General features: G+C 39.0%; 1 protein-coding gene across 1 annotated transcript in view; it reads right to left on the bottom strand.

Moving 5' to 3' along the window:
- Positions 1-624: 624 nt before the first annotated feature.
- Positions 625-17,514, bottom strand: part of LOC134492502 (transient receptor potential cation channel subfamily V member 6-like) — a 69,522-nt gene continuing 52,632 nt past the window's right edge. The window contains exons 5-14 of the mRNA XM_063296674.1: positions 16,548-16,646; positions 15,442-15,617; positions 13,436-13,582; positions 10,247-10,459; positions 7,809-7,895; positions 7,246-7,322; positions 5,870-6,035; positions 4,160-4,226; positions 1,870-2,138; positions 625-735 (exon numbers count right to left, since the gene is read on the bottom strand). Of these exons, the coding sequence (XP_063152744.1) occupies positions 625-735; positions 1,870-2,138; positions 4,160-4,226; positions 5,870-6,035; positions 7,246-7,322; positions 7,809-7,895; positions 10,247-10,459; positions 13,436-13,582; positions 15,442-15,617; positions 16,548-16,646 (1,412 nt within the window). The remainder of the gene's footprint in view (positions 736-1,869; positions 2,139-4,159; positions 4,227-5,869; positions 6,036-7,245; positions 7,323-7,808; positions 7,896-10,246; positions 10,460-13,435; positions 13,583-15,441; positions 15,618-16,547; positions 16,647-17,514) is intronic.

Here is a 17,514-nt window from a genome sequence, read left to right as displayed (position 1 = left end):
TATCTATCTATCTATCTATCTATCTATCTATCATTTATCTACACACATAGACACACAAACAAGAAAATCCACATATTAAGAGAAGTGTTAGCATTTATCTCCTGCTGGGTGAGAATGTTGGCATTCAGACTGTTCCTTCCTAGGCCCAGCCTTAGATTAGTATTTCTGTAGCTCATTTCCACCATCTGCCTTGCTCCTTAATTCTGCTACTTCTCATCCATTTGACCTCTGTTTATGCTTTCCCTATACCCACAAGAATATCCTAAATGCCAAGTTTATTAATGTTATGAGCTTATTAAGTAAATTGGTACTGATGCTTTTTGGTTCAGATAATAACTATTCCACACACAATCCTCTCTTTATCATAGAAGATATACAGAAATTACTCTACTGATATATGAGAAACTGGGAGACGGAGAGTTCTAGTCCTGCCCGAGGCATGAAAGCCGGCTGGGTGACCTTGGGGCAGTCACTCTCTCTCAGCCAAACTCCCCTCACAGGGTGGTTGTTGCGAGGAAAATAGGAGGAGGAAGGAGTAATAGGTATGTTCACCGCCTTGAGTTATTTATAAAAATAATAAAGGTGGGATAGAAAATAAATAAATTTAAATTTTTTTTAAAAAACCTACCTCAGATATCTCTGGTCACCTAGCCCATATTCCTTTCCACAGATCCCTAAACGAGGCCAGAGGCACTGTGGGAGTTTGCGCTCTAGCATTATGGTAGTGGAAACAACCTGAAACACACAATTCGGAAAAACCGGGTAGTCAAAATGTTTTATTAAATCAAATGACTCCTCTTCTCTCCTGGCTGGAACCTATTAACTTCCCCTTTTGTGATAGTTGATGAAGGCAACCCAGACTGAAGAATCATGTGATTTCTATTTTGTAAATCCTCTGGAGGAATATGAACATATGATGCCCATATTAAACAAAATTTGGAACCATTGTTCATCCACTCCTGATGCTTCAAGAACTCCATCTGGAAAGGATTCCACATTCTTTTTCACTGTTTAATTCACGTTCTCCAGCAGATGTTTATGGGGTATGTTTTTGTCCTTAACTCCTACATAAACACTGACATGCCCATGGAACCCTGGGTAATATCCCTAAAGCAGGTTTTGGAGTTTCTCTTAGTGCCAATCAATATGTAACATACCTGGATGAACTGCAGCATACCCATATTCTTTACTCTGCCCCCTCAACTACAGGATTAGGAAATGGTCCAGGTATGGCCTACTCTGATGGGGGCAAGCAGGTTCAAAAACATTTTTCTTTATCACTTCCTCACTTTTTTTAGCATTTTTTAAATTCTTCCCTTAAAAGTTGGCAGCACTAGGTTTTTCTCCTCAATTTTTCCCCAATCAAATTACTACTATACTAATTTTTAAAACCACTCTAGCACCCTTAGATCCTTCTCAGTCTCTGGATTTATGTAGATATGATTCTTATCCTCAGTTATACATCATGCATAATAGTATGCATATATATGCATGAGTGAATAAATTTGAGAACTACATATTTATCTTTTAAAAACCAGGTTTTACTTTTGCCTGCCGCCCAATTCAATTATATATACTTATTGAAATCTTGTTTCCAGTGGTAAATATACAGTCAAAAAGAATTGCAATGTAATTCCGAGTCTAATTCAGGAAGGATACTGCACATATTTTGGTTTCAGTTTTATCATGCGAAGAACTCACCTCTGGTGCAGAATTTTGTTAAATGGCCACAAGCACTTTGCTGAATTTCTTTTCTGCTACCTTTCATTAGAAAGGAATTAACCTAAAGAGAATACTCCGCTCAGCTCCCCTCCCCAGGCCCCCCCATCATGTACAATCAGTTAACAGGCAAAAGCTTCATCCCCTCACCTGCGCTCTCCAAAGTTCATCCTGCTCATGGGCCACACGCCAGTGGGTATCCCCCATCATGGCAATAAGGAGGTTGAGCATAAGAAGGGCAGCAATGACAGCAAAAGCAGAATAGGTGATGCCGTACATGAAAGGCAAGTCCACCTCATAGTTGGCGGGGCCATCAATGATGGTGAGGAACAGCTGAAATGTGCTGTAGAGTGCCATGGGATAGCTATAAAAATGGCCCAGCTCATCTGGGTCTTCTGTTTGGAAGATGATGTAAAATGCTGGCAAAGAAAACAAAAGAACATGAGTTCAGTTTCGAATTGGAGGAGGTGCCCTTGGTGAACATTTGCCATATATGAACTTTTGTCTGCTCTCAGTATCATTGTGTAGCTGCATTGCTCCATCAGCCTTCATTGTTATTCTCCTCATGCACCCCTTTTGCAAAAGAAACTCTTCCCAGACCATTTACAGCATGACATCCTTTCTAACCAGACTTCTCCATAAAACACACATTTTTTGTAAAGCTTTTGACCTAATCTTGCTTATGGTTGCTGATTGTATTGTTTGGATTGGATTGGATTGGATTGGATTGCCAAGACTGCATGATATAAGTTTGATAGATATACTGTAAATAGATAGTAAATAGACAGACAATCTTTCCCAGACTGAACCTATTACAATTCTATGATTTCTCTACACAGTAACTAATTTCTTGGGAATAACAGGCGGAAGGAGTAACAGAAGGAAAGGCTGCTAAGAAGAGAGACATGATTTGTTTTTAACACGCAGAGGGCTTATATAGTTAGGCTGTAACATGTGGTCAGCGTGAGGTGTAGCTAGAGGCTTGCTAAAAGAACAGTATGAAGAACTGATGCTGAAGTTCTGTCTCCAAACTTCTAGGGATGTGTGTTCGCAGTTGCTTATATTGGTCTTTTATTGCCATATCTCCTACCCTGCCAAAATTTAGATTCTAAGCTCCTTGAAGCAATGATCTGACATTTAGGGATGTGTAGCATTATAGATGCAGTTCTGTATCTGAAGTGCCATGTATCTTTATGGCATTGAATTAGTAACAGTGGTAGAGGATCTTGGCAGAACCTCAGAAACACTTTAGATTCTGTTTTGTGATTTGATACATTAGGATGAGACACACAAGAAAGGCTAAGCATTATGGCCAGATTAAGATAGGCAATGGTAGTCTGTTGTAGTAAAAACTATGAATCTTGTGGCAGCCTGAGGTCTAATCAATTACTGTGGCATTCCCTTCCATTAATCAGAACTTACTGTATCAGATTCATGAAGTTATCACCTAAGTAATGTATACATATATTATCTGACGACATAGAGAAAAGGAAGATAGAGAATGCAAGAAGCAAATATTTACACAGCATGTCAAGGAATTGGTTCCAGCCACAGGAATATAAAATTCTGTAGAATCCAATCAGATGAACCCATTGCAATCCAATAAAAGATGGGGGGCTCCCTTCTTTTTTCATTATTATCATGATTATTAATTTTGAGGTTACATTATACATAAGGTTACAAAAGTATTCATAGGTATACTTTTCCTTCTGTTAATTAGTTAGTAAAAGAAAAAAAGAAAAAAAAGGAAAAAGGAATATCAAGACATGGCTACCACAGAAGATACCTCATAACCTAGCAGGGGGAATTTGCCAATATTCCCCCTCTCGCTGCTTGCAAGAATTGCTGGGCTTCTCCTTGTAAGTCAAGCTCAGCATCATTCTGTACATCCAGAATTAGATTAATATTCTACTATCTTCCCCATCATACTTTATTCTGTGTTCAGGCTTTTGTGATACTCTAAAATACAATCCCATTCCAAAAACAAATTAATCTATTGTAGATTAATTAATTAAATTAATTAATTGTAGATTGACAGGTGTGCTATGCTTTTAAAAACATTTTAAAGGTAGCAGAGTGAAGTACAACCAATCCCATCCGCCTTAAGTTCTATGGATTCTATTGGTTCTACTTATTTATTTAAAATATACTTATACGGCTCCCAGTTGAAATAAATCATGAAGCAGCTCACAACTGAACATTACAATTACGAGAGAGATAATAGATTAAAACAATTGGTAAAAACATACACTAAAACTTTTTATCAAATGCAGTACAAAATGGGAATATCAAAGTAACAGAAAATCAAAGCAGCAGGAAAAAAAGCTTTGACCCAGATGATTCCATGCTCCAGGTATCATTTGCTTCCATGATCTTTATACAGGCAAAACCAACTATTAATAATAACTTATTTTACAAAGGTCTAGACTATGTCACCTACCAGATGCAAAGCCAAGGATGACCACCACCATGAGCCAGCAGAAACGGAGGAGGTCTCCAAATATCATCTACATAGAAAGACATACAGTGATCAAGCGGCTCTTCTCTCACACAAATCTAAACTAAAAAAACAGCATTCTAGATCAAGCCAAAGATGTTCTGGATTAGATTGTATCATTCCTGTCCCATTCCAACTTCAAGGGCACCTTATTTTTTTCCTTTCTAGATTCAAAGGCCATGCTGGTTAGGAACTGTGGCTACTGAAGTCTAACCCATCTGGAGGGTCTCAGGAAAAGGTCACCCTAACCCTAAGCCTCCAGTCGGAAATCAGGATTTTGGAAACAGCCACTTCAACACGGACTTGTTTAGGTATTCCATTCAGAAACTGAAGCCCCGTAGAATATCCCTCTGAAATATGAAGGTTCAGTGGAGGAGCGACCAAACAGGATTTTCTTGACTGTGGCACTTAAATTATGGAATCTTTGTTCTAGACCATTTTGATGCTAGCCATCAATCAAACCCTAGCTCTTCAACAAGAGTTCTGAGAAGGACTAATCAATCAGTATCTCTGCTGAGTTTTGACTACCTCAATTCTGCCTCTCTTGTTTGCAGAACTGTTCTGGTATATTCTCATCTTTATTGATTGCTCCTGTTTCAGGTTGCTCCAGGAAAGCATATAAAGATGGAAACAGCTCACACACTTGTCTCTTTTATTTGTATTAGGATTTTACAAAGCCATCAGGGTTAGCAGATTTTAACAGCCTTTCTCTCCCTTACCTTGTCAATGTATGTATCAAATTCTTTTTCAGTGCCATTTAAGCTGGTGCTCATTACTGTAACAGTTTTCTACTGATCTTTTCTACTGAACTCTGGCTGCTCAGTATTTGCTTTTGTCTGTCTTGAATTTATTGCCAATCAGGATAGAAGGAAAACAGCCAGGCAATCTAAACTCAGCAGGAAAATGAACCAGGCCCTTTAAGTATTCAACACAGACATGCACAAGCTTCCAAAAGGGTCCTAGAATATTCAGAAGGAATGTATAAGAAGCCCCTTTACTTCTGCTATCTCCTTTCTACCCCCATCCCACAAAAAAGGAGGAAAAACATTCTGCCAAAGAGTCAAGGTACCAAGAAAAGAAGGACTTCCTTGAAGATGGAAATGCCCACGGGGGCGTCCTCCTTTGTAACAGAACAGAAATGACTGAATGACTGACAGCAGATGTTACACTGAATACAGAGTGAGGGACAGCTTACTCTAAAGGGGAAAGTTAGTTATGAGTGGGAAGTCTTTTTAAAGAGAGACTGTAGATGACATTAGATAATAATTAGCTGTTATTGCTATTTCACATAACTGTTCTAGTTAGGAATTCAGAAATATTTGAATATATGAAAAAATCAGTGCATCTCACCCCACATGCTAGATTTGAAGGACAGCTGCAAAGATATGGAGAGAAGAGTCCTATTTTTCTTTATCGTTCAATAGATGGTGGCAGCTGATTATACTGGGGATTGCTGGGATAAACCTTAAAGCAATCTACAGATGAGGGCCTTATAGAGAAGTCCAAGATGATATCCACGTCTTTCTCACTTGCTAGATGAAGTTAATGCTGATGCAGTGATCCTGGCAGCATTTTTTTCATCAAAGATCAGAAAGTTATAGATAAAAAGATCTGTCTGTCTGTCTATCACCTCCTTTGTGGGGAATCCCTTACTTTTTGTATCATGATGGTAAAGGGCCCGAGCATCTGAAATCCTCGTGCAAAGTACATGATATTGCACCAGCCAAGCACCAGAGCAAGAGACATGGGTACAACTTCTCCATTGGTGTTAGTGAGACGCATCACCATGGTCAGCAGGATCATACAGGCATACAGGATGCTGCAGAGGTAGAAACAGCAACAAAGAACAGAATTTGTATTGTTTTTTTCAATAGCATTCAGTGGCAAACCAACTCGAAAGGGACCTTACATCCTTAATGGACTTTTATTTATTTTATTTATTAATCAAATTTATCACTGCCCATCTCCCAAAAGGGACTCTGGGTGGTTTACAATAAAATATAAATAAGAAAAATATAAAACTGTAAAATACTATAACACATAATAAAATATGTGATAAAAACCCCGATGGCTGGAAGTTCTCTGTGATTTGCAGGCAGAGCAGGGTCCTTCTAAGAAACTAACCATCCCCAGGAATGAGTACTCTCTCTCCTGCCCCAGGCATAATTACAGAACCAGGTCTTTAGTTGTTTCCTAAAGTCCAGGAGGGAGGGAGCCAATCTCACTTCTGGGGGAAGGATATTCCAAAGGGCAGGGGCTGTTGGAGAGAAGGCCTGCCTCCTGGACCCCGCCAGATGGAATTCTCTTACAGACAGGGTCCGTAGCATGCCCTCTCTGCCTGAATGGGAGGGATGGGTTGATATGATGGGGAGGAGATGGTCCCTTAGGTAACCTGGACCCATGCCATGTAGGGCTTTAAAGGTGATAACCAACACCTTGAATTGGACCCGGAAGCATACTGGCAACCAATGCAGCTTGCAGAGCAAAGGGGTGATGTGCTGATCTTGGAAAACCCAAGATCGCCCGCGTGGCTGCATTTTGCACTAGCTGTAGCTTCCGGATACTCTTCAAGGATAGCCCCATGTAGAGCGCATTGCAGTAGTCTATATGGGAGACAACCAGGGCATGAGTGACCGTTCTAAGGGCCTCTCGCTCCAGGAGGGGTCCTAACTGGCGCACAACACAAAGTTGCACAAAGGCCCTCCTAGCCCTTTTGCTGGTTAATATGGTGAGATGAGGTTTAAGAGATGGGCTTATGGAGAATGGGGTGAGGTACGGGATGAAGAAGGGTTTGGTTTTACCTTAAGAGATAGTGACAAGTTGTTAATGTTGATTATACTTGCAGGGGATGAAGGGGGAAGTTTCTTTTTTTCTTTTTCTCTTTTTTTTCTTTTTTCCGCACTTTTAAATTTTTTTCTTTTTCTTTTTTAATATATTCCTACACTCTGTAGATTGTATTAGGTTTTTTTGGGGGGTATAATATAATCTTTAATAAAATTAATGGGGGGAAAAAAAGAAAGGAATCTTACATGATGGCGTGGAAAGGTCCTCCCAGGATAGTTTGCCCAAAGTACTTGGTAATTCCAAATCTGAAGATATCTGGAATCTGGAATAAATCCATTGATCAAAGATGTGCTCTGCTTAAAAACAATTGCTTCATTTTTCCACCCATACTAGATTTAAATTGGGCCTGGTGCGCAGGCAGCTGAATCTTCCAGGACATTTTTTAAACACTAGAATCTAAATGAATTATCTGGACTGAAACCACATGCTGAGACCTTCTCTTTCATTTTGGAGAAATCACTCTCTGGTGCAAAAACTCTTGGTTCAAAATGTCCATGACTTCTGCAAAGGCCGGAGCCTTGAGATTTCTCAGTTAAGCACTATCACACTATAGATTAGCACTGCACCACTGAGTTAGGATCTAGCATATATACTGTAGCAGCCTTCCTACAGAAGTAAGAGGATTTAGTCAGAACTTATGTAAAACAATTACCGCTAATCCTATTATGGAGTTTTAATTCTGGTGCTCAGTTACTTTCCATGCATTTTTTTCACAGAAAATTTGGAGAAGGAAAATCATTCCTCTTACCTCCAGCATCAATATCACTATGGCTCCGACAATAGTGATCAACTCACCAACAAGTCTTCGTTTGTCTTCAGAAGTAATATAAGACTCCTGAAAAAGAAAGTGAGCCCATATTGGTAGGAGCATCATATTGTCAAGAAGTAATATTTCAATGAACCAAGGTTCTTGTTTTCTAGACTTAGATCAAGATGATAGTGATGACCAATAAAAGTGGTGAGTTCAGGATACTGTATATCCAGCACTGTACTCCAATATAAAACATCTACACATCAAATCAGAGACACAATATTAGTGACTACTCATCAATTTGCCTTTTCCTTGGAGACCTGTCACAATCTGTACATCTCCCAAAAGAATAGTGGATAAGCACAAGGTTGGCAGAGTGGAATCCAACCTATGGTCCCAGATACAGTTCATGATAACTACGCAATTTCTTTAATGGACTGTCCATATCAGTCTGTAAAATCTTGAAGAAAAGGAAAAACAGCAGGAAACTTAGAAACATGAATTCAACAGATAGGGATTACTTAATAAGAATTTGGGCTAATATGCTTTTCAGCTGGGTTTGAAAATGGAATCCCAGTGCTAGTCATCTTTCAGAACTGAGCCAGTTCCAAGCAAAGTGAGCCAACTGCCTGACATTCAGATAATTTAAGGAAGTTTGACTTCATCTTGCTGTGTCGATCTGCCTCTTTTCAAAGAGAAAAAGGCTTCAACTTCCTCATACCCAGGAGATTAAATGCTAGTGTTTCCTGTTATGACAATGGAAACTAAACCTTCCAGAAGTAAAATTGTGACAGATGACAACAGGAATCACTGTATTAGGTGACAGTGATATTTTTGAGAAAGAGAGGCCAAATTCAAGGGAAAGAAACTTTTGATATGCCGATGAGAAATTAATTCAGGACACAAGTATGTTATGGAGAGTCAGTTGTTTATTAAGAATATTAAACTGTTCAACTTTAGGGATCCTATGTTTATCTGGCTATTTGAAAAGATCACCATGGATTTAAGGTGAAGATCTGCAAGGAAACTATTCACTCATTTGACTGAATGTGCCTATAGTCCTATTTAAGACTAGGAAGACTGCTATGGGAGAAATCTGGGGAAAACAGCATGAATGAACACCCACATCTCCCACCACATTTACTGCCACACTTTAGTGCTAAACGAAATGGAGCCCTGCATACAGTTATTGTACATCCACAACGTGGCTCATATAGAGAATCCCCTATTATTTGATAAGCACAGAAAATAAATCCTGCACACATATTAGTACAAGCACAGTTTACAGCCAAGAGGCTCTCGAGTAGCTGTGCTGTTCTCCTTCCTCACAGGAGCACAACAGCAGCCACATCGGTAATGGAAAACCTTCTACCATATTTCTACACATATTTCCATTTTGCCTAAAATGTGTTTTCTCATGGTTGGGTCATGAACAGCCACAATAGCTAAAGAACAATTTTCAGGGAGTTTTCTGAATTGTTATCTTTGTATTACAATTAGCTTGACTGAAGTACATTAACTGTACATTATTCTGGTTCTTGTACAAAAGCCACTTAGCTTTGTGTGCCCATCTACTGTATACTCAGCATAATTCCCCTTTCAAATTACAAACCCTTCAAGCTGTTAAACAGTCTTCTAGCCTAACTGGGGTTGTTGCATTCTGCATTCAGACAAGAAGACTTGACTACCTATTGTGCATCCATCTGATGTGCTTTGGGATGAAGTTTTATGACGCCAGTGTTCTGCCTTGGTCACAGACTGTTACAAGACATCTAGACAACAGATCTTCTACTTTCTACTATCCTGCATTATCTCACCACTACTTCCCTTACACAAAAAAATCCAGGTAAGAAGATAAAATAGTCCCACAACATTCTTCAAAATTGTCACGTGTCAAGTCATTCATCTGGAAAATCCATGATCTAAGCCAGGATTTCTCAACCTGAGCAACTTTTAAGATATGTGGACTTCAACTCCCAGGATTCTCCAGCCAGCATGCTGGCCAGGGAATTCTGGAAGTTGAACTCCACATGTCTTAAAGTTGCCAAGGTTGAGAAACACTGATCTAAACTAATGTGTCCACACTTTTCCCTCTAACTACCAATTTGCCTGTTACTATGGCTGGTGCCAGGCTCAAGACTTCTGCTTACACTGCAGTGGGAATAAACTTCACAGGGTATTGAGAGACTTCTGAATGAACATGGACAGAATTGCTGTGTAGAGCATCATCTTGTTATTGTAGGATTTTTTTACCCCAGACAACTACATTAAATGGACAATGTCACTACTTTTTGTCTCACAGGCCAATTGTTCTTCAGGCCCTTGGTTATATCTGGTTCTGTAGTATCTTTGTTTGCATGGAGGACTTGGTCTCCTGGAATTGAAAAGTATAGGTGATTTTTACATCTTTAACAGACTCATGTTAAAGAACCTACCTGCAAAAGTTTCTGAACATAGATTGTGTTATCCCTTTCATTTGTTCTGTTGTAGCTCCGCTCTTTCAGTGGCCGGTAGATACAACACATTGTGAAGCAAATCATGTACAGGACGTAGAATAAGGCCAGAATACAAAAATATGGCCGTCCATATTTATTCCACTTCAGGCTTACCAGCTCATTCAACGGAGTAAGGTCGAGGATCCTTCGGGCCTGAGGGATGTAAAGTAGCCTTTTTCTTAGAAACAAATAATTTTCAAAGACAGGAAAAGCAGCCCTGAAATTGAAGGGGGTACAGGTAGTCCTCTATTTACGACCATTTGTTTAACAACCTTTTGAAGTTATGATGGCGCTGAAAAAAGTGACTTACAATCGGTCCTCGTATTTATGACTGCTGCAGTGTCCCTGTGGTCACATGATCAAAATTCGGGTGCTTGGCAACCGGCATGCATTTACGACAGTTGCGGTGTCCCAGGGTCACGTGACCACCATTTGCAAACTTCTCAGCCAGCTCCAGACAAGCAAAATCAATGGGGAACTGTGTGATTTACTTAACAACTGCATGATTCACTTAACAATCATGATGATTTGCTTAACAGCTGTGACAAAAAGGTCATAAAATCAGGCTCACTTAATGACCACATTGCTTAGCAACAGAAGTTCCAGTCCGACTGTGGTCATAAGTCGAGGACTACCTGTAGTTGGATTGAGAATGAATTGAATGGAGAATGAATTGAAAGATTCAGTACTTCTCATTACTTGGGGAGGGAGCTCTGCAGTCTTGGTTAGCAGCCTTCACTATATACAAATGGAAAATGGATAATGATGATTGTGAGGATGGTGAGGATGAAGATAATAGCAAAAGCAGAACATAGCTTGAAGATGTGTGAGATCTTTGAGCAGGGCAGAATTACACTAAAAATGCCACATTCAAGACCCAGTTCCCATGCTGGTTGGTAGCATTATTTCTTTCAATTGTTTTAAACACTGCATGTTCTAATAAGCAACCAGCATGATCATGAGAGTGGCAAAGGGTACCACAAATGGGTCCTTAGCTCTCAGTAAAGATTAGATAAAGATATCTTTGCCCTTTGCAGGTTTTTGATCACAGGGTGACTTAGGAAAGCTGTTCTCTCTTTCAACTTCCACTGTGGGATGCATGCACATCATTGGTAGTGCAGGGACCACTGCTGTGTCTACTTTAAAGGGTTGCTTTGAATAATATTGAGGGAATGTACCTGAAGTTCTTTGAACACTCAGTACAACAATGGCTTTCTTACTTTATCTGATCAGAACACTTTGATTTTTTAAATCTTCCACTTTTGGGAGAACTTTTTGTATGAGAGCTCATCAATCAGAAAATCTCCAGATGCTTACCACAGAATCTCCAACATGTTTCAGACATTGGAGACATCCAACACTGTCTAATGGATACACTCTGAAAAATCAGTTGTAGAAAAGAATCTGCATTCAGAAAAGATGATCGGTTTCTATTGAATAAACCTGACTCTCCACTAGAACAGCACTTTGAGAAGAAACATTCAGGACTTAGGTGAAGATTCATGGTGAACTAGATGTCCCTGTAGGGGCAGGGACAGCATTAAGGTGGAGATCGGTGGCCAGATGGCTAATTTTGGTGGGCAAAGTCTCTCCAGAAAAAGGGGAGATCGTGAGATTGCCTACTTGTACTCCAGACAGCTGCTCCTCATGAGTGGACTGCAGGAACTGAGGTTTTTGTGGATGACTTGTGAGTTGAGTGGCTGGGAGTTGAGGGATTTCAACCTATATGGACATAAGGTTCACTGAACCTCATTTCTTAATCACTTTTAGAAATTGCTTCTTAACTGCTTTTCAGCTATTAGGAACTATTGGAGCAACATGTTTTATAGCACCAGGTGAGTTTCCTAAAGACGTTTTAAGTACAAGTTTAAGGACTTTAAAAAAATCTTTTTTTGGAATAAAGAGCAAAAGGGTGATTAGAATGTTGATTTTGGAAAGTTACAAACAGATTAAGGATCCAGATGTATTTGAAATTAGATTCTGAAATTAATTATAAGAATCCTTCCCATGGGAAAATGCTACTGTTTTGAATTCTTAAAAAAAAGCATGATAGGATGGATCTGTGAAGATTGGGAACCAGAAGGAACTAATGATTAAAATTTATTTATTTATTTATTAAATTTCTCTGCTGCCCATCTCATGCACAATGACTCTGGGCAGCTTACAAATAATAAAAATGGTAACAAATTAATATAAATACATAAAATTACAAATACAAGTACAAAATATAAAATTAAATTAAAGGAGAAGAACACTTAAATTTGACTTACTAATACAGAATGGAGAAAAATACCTTAACATTGGATGTATTGAAGGATATTTGTGAACAATGGACTCAGAAGTTAATTTTAAGAGTGTCTGCTATTATAGATAGACTGTCTTTAAAATATGAGAGGAGGAACAAGGAACAAGTTTTACCAGACAAAACTGAGACGATTTGAACGTGGATTTAAAAAATGACAGGCTACAAGAATGATATGGAAAAAGATGCCACATTGGATATACAAATGAAACTGGTTGATGTCTTAATAACTAAAAGGATATAAAAATAACAAACCAAGAGAGTGACCTGAATAATGTTCTTATATTGGATTTACAAAAGAGACTTGTTAAAGTTTTGAAGGTTTTTGTGAGAAAGGACAAAAAAAGAAAGAAAAAAAAGAAACGAAATCAAGTTCTAGGTCATTATTTGAAGGGATTAAAGATCAAGATAGTTAAAAGGAAGGAATATAAAGTTGGTTTATTTGATCAAGGTTAAAATAGATATGTTATCTCTGGTAACCCTTCATGGACTTTTGCTGACCAGGACTGAACAATGAGGCTTTAAGGATTTGTTTATAGATATGAGATATGGGAAGAAGAGATCATTTGTTGTATTTTAGGAGAAGGTGATAAGTTACTAAAATTGTTTATACTTGTTGTGATGAAGACGGATGTCATTTCTTTATACAAATCTTTTCCTTTACTATATACTTATTTTTTTCTTTTCTGCACTTTCTATTCTTTCTTTTTATTCTTTTATTTTTTTAGTTTGTATTAGTTTTTATCTTTTTAATTGTAATGCTTAATAAAATTACTATTAAGAATAAGAGAAGAAACATTCAGCATTGTCGCCTCCCAACAAAATACCTCTCTCTTTTTTGTGGTGACAATAAGCTCCAGGAGAGACTGATCATCACCCCATGAATCAATTTCCGTAAGGTCATACAAGTTGGATGTCAAAGGTCCAAAAGTCCATAGCACGTGTTTTCTTCTTTGCATTAGGTGTTGGAACATCTGGTTTGGGGAAAACAAAAGTTTCAGTCAACCTGGACCCTTGTGCCATTGCTTGCTGTTGAAGGGGCGTTTGCACAACATCTGTCATAATGCTTCTCTTTTGTAATGGTAGATTTACCAAAATGCAAACCAATAAAATAGTTAGAATATAATGAAACCATCAATAACATGCCTTACACAGCTGGATTCATAGAAGTCTCCCTGCATTTAACTAGCCTAGCTATTTGAGGGACGGTCTATCTCCTGTAGTTTGCTGCTCTGCACATTCCAACAGAATTGGCTTGTTTTGGGTCCCATCAATTAAATGGTGTTATCTAGCAGGACCCAGGAAACGGGCCTTCTATGTCACAGCACCTGCCCTTTCGAACAGCATTCCCTAGAGATTCATACAGCTCCCACCTTCTCGCCTTCAAGTAATTGTTAAAAACTTGGTTTGTTCCCCAGGCCTTGGGTTATGTGTTGGCATGGATCCCTTCAAACTGAGAGTGATGTGGAAGAAAATTATGTTTTTCTCTCAAATGAGTATTGTCTTTTTATATAACATTGCTTTTTTTTTTTAATTTTGTGAACAGCCCATAGTTGGATGGCCTGGAAAATTGATAAATTTCCACCTTGAAATGTAGATTCCTGTCCAGAGAGTGCATGTCAAATATGCTATACTAATATTCATAACTGTATATTTTCATATGGCTTTATTTTAATGTAATGTCACAGGCCAATTACTTAATGTTAGGGTCTCTAGCCTTTAGTTCTTTTGTGCTAATAAATGTTTGCTCTGATGCTATTTTTTTGCCCAGGTATTTGGGGTTTCTCCTGGTAAGTCAAATCATTTAGTCTTTTATGGCGCAGCAGCTGAGAAAGGCTGATGTACTATGTTGGGTTGGGACCAAGGAGATCGTGGGTTTGAGTCCACCCTCAGGTCATCAGAGGACAATGGATCAACCACTGTCTCTCAGTTTGACTTTTCACTAGGCTTTTATTGTGGGGGAAATATGGAGCAGAAAGCTCTACATATGCCAGCTTGAGGTCTTGGTGAAAAGGGATTATATCAACCAAATAAATGAATACATAAAATAAAATGCTCAGGAAAAAATGTTCGTTAAAATACACAGAAGCTACATTTCAATTCTCTCAGCGACGTACTAAAAATCAAGATTAAGCAGCTCCAAAAGAGAGGGGAACCTGGCAATCAGCCTTTAAAGTCCAGCCCGCCTGAAGAATGAGGGGAAAGTATCTTTTTACTGCCTGCCAGAAGAAAGCCATGAAGGGGCTAATCAAGCTTTGCCAGAGATGGCAATATGTTGTTTTTCTCCTTTGTGTAGCCCCTTGCCAAGCTCACAACACATCCTCCTCCAGTTTTACAAGGAGGGAGATGATTGATAGTCCTCTCTACAAGATTTTAAAGATACACATTCAAGAAGGAGAAGCGCTGGCAATGACAAGTAATGACTTGCCAATAACTTGTCTAATGGAGACTTGGCATCTCCATTGTACAAGCTGGGCTGAGGACTTTCAGAGGAAATATAGCAGGATTGCTGTCAAAGAGGCCACTTGGTCAGCTCAGGGATCTTCATTCCACCTTCATTCAGGGAGGCTTTGAGGTCTGTGGCTCCTCATAAAGTGGACCCAGAAGAGGGACAAGATAAGAACAATCCTATTGCCTCAATGGACTTAGAGACACCAATCTGAGCCATTAGGATGTTTACTGAATATATATCACTTGTAGCTTTATTTTGTTTTAGGATCTTACGATTTTATTGTAGGCCTAGTTTGAACACCTTGAAAGGATCCTGAAAAAGGGGCATATACTTCGAATCGGAAATTACAAAGACAAGTAGTAAGGAAATGACTTTACTTACCACGGTGTTGCCCTCCACCCCAGCCAGCTTAAATGGGGTGAGTCCCTCATAGTTGAGGACTGCATCCAGGTCACCCAGCCCCTTCTCTTTCTTGTCATAGCAATGGAGGAGATCATACATGTGACATGCAGATACCCTATTAGGCTGGAAGGCTAAGATGTGGAAGACTGAATTACCTGTCAGGGGCAAACAGAAAGAAAGTTCATCCCTGTATCCTAAGGAGAAATTGGTAAATTGTTGATCCTTGTTCAGACTCTTCAACCTTCTTTTGGGCTTTGCAGGAAAAGGAGCCCAACATTAAAAACTGAAGAATGGAGTTTCATGCATTGAATATTTGTGCCAAGAACGTTTTGGCTGCTGTATGATTTGGAACAGACTTTTTAATTTTTAAATTGAGAGATTCCAGGCCAAGTTGTTTAAACAACAGGGTCAACCAAACCAGCTGTAACTAGTTTGTATCATTTTGGGCAACCAGTGGAAGATGCATCTTTACAGGATTCAGTGTACGAAATGCATACAGCATCTCTCTTCATAAAAAACAAATACGATACAGAAAAGGATCCTTTAACACGTTGTGTATTCAAATACAGGTACATAATCCTTGCATGCATTCTGAAGTGATGATTGCTTAAAACTGAACAGTGTGATTCTTCTGATTATGTAGCTTGGCTCTTAAAGCTAGGTTAGATAATCCACATTTTTTTCAGCATTTGCTTTAGGCTTCACATGTAACAGTCTCATGCCTCCACCCACTCCAACTGAGATGATGATTTTCCATGCCCAGCAAGGTTACTTGAATGGGTTTTTGGGACAAAGGAATGCAGCCTGAAGCCAAACCCCCTCCCCAACCCCACCACAAACTTGATCACTCTATAGGTCAGAAAATGGTCTTCGTGACCTCTGCAACAAGGAGCACTGTACCAGATAATATTGAGCTATGCAACTGACCCAGAAGTATCTACCTACATCTGCAGCGTAATATTAATGGCAGGAAGGAAGGGAGGGAGTTTCCCTTACTCAAAGGAGGAGTTGCATAGAAGCACCTTCTCTTCCCACACGCGTGCCCTTAATATACAGTATGTGTAGACCCTTTGAGGAAGGCATACCCAGGGAATCCTGCACTTGAATGTTAGCACCATGTTCAATGAGCAACTGCACGATTGCTTCATTCCCAGCACACACTGCAAAAGACAAAATGTGCTCCCCTGAGAAAGGAAGGAAAAAAGAAAAAAAGAAGGAAGATAATTTTTTCAACATTTAAGCTTAAACATATTCTTCAGCAACATATCCAAGATGAAAATAGTATGTACATGCACACATACACCCTACACATACATGGCATCTATTGTGATTACTTATTTATATTTCACTACCACTATACCAGTGTTACTGATACAGATCTTTTAATATTATACTACTGCATCAAGCAAATGCCCTTTACTCCAGTCTCTACTGTCATTAAACTGAACCAAATAACCTCTGAGAATGTACATTTCCCAACAGAATTGGAAATTAGTTGGAATGTAAGCAGCCAAAGGAGGAGGAGGATGGCAGAATCTGGAGATACCCACCTTTCATTCACACCCTCTCTCTGGAGTGTTACAGTTTACTCACAGTGAAGATTAATGAAGAGTCATTATCAAAATGCTTGAAAATTGATCTATTAAGCATGGCTTAATTACAGGCTGAAACAGGTAATGGGGAAGCTCTCTATGCATAGCATGGCCAATCTTCAGCTCTACTGCAGCCAACTGGGAAATCTGGATTGCTGTTGGCTGGGTATTTAGCTGTTGTTGAAAAAAGATGAGTCTCTGAATCAAAATACCAGAGAAAACCAGAGGTGGAACAGCTTGCTAATAGCTAAAGGAGATCCATTTATCTGAATTGTAGTAGAATTCAACTGAAGAACATAACATCCCTAGGGAAAGTAAAAGGTAATGGCATATGGACATACAACTTACTGCTAGGGATGGACAAATCAGTCTACATTTATCTGTATCACTGCTACATGTCCTTGTTCCATGGACCTAATTGCTAATTTCTTTCTTTTTAAAAATGTACAAAAGTATTATT

This window comes from Candoia aspera, chromosome 2, assembly GCF_035149785.1.
Source record: "Candoia aspera isolate rCanAsp1 chromosome 2, rCanAsp1.hap2, whole genome shotgun sequence".
Classification (NCBI taxonomy): domain Eukaryota; kingdom Metazoa; phylum Chordata; class Lepidosauria; order Squamata; family Boidae; genus Candoia; species Candoia aspera.
The sequence above is the reverse complement of the archived record's forward strand: the minus strand, read 5'-3'. Positions and strand labels throughout refer to the sequence as shown.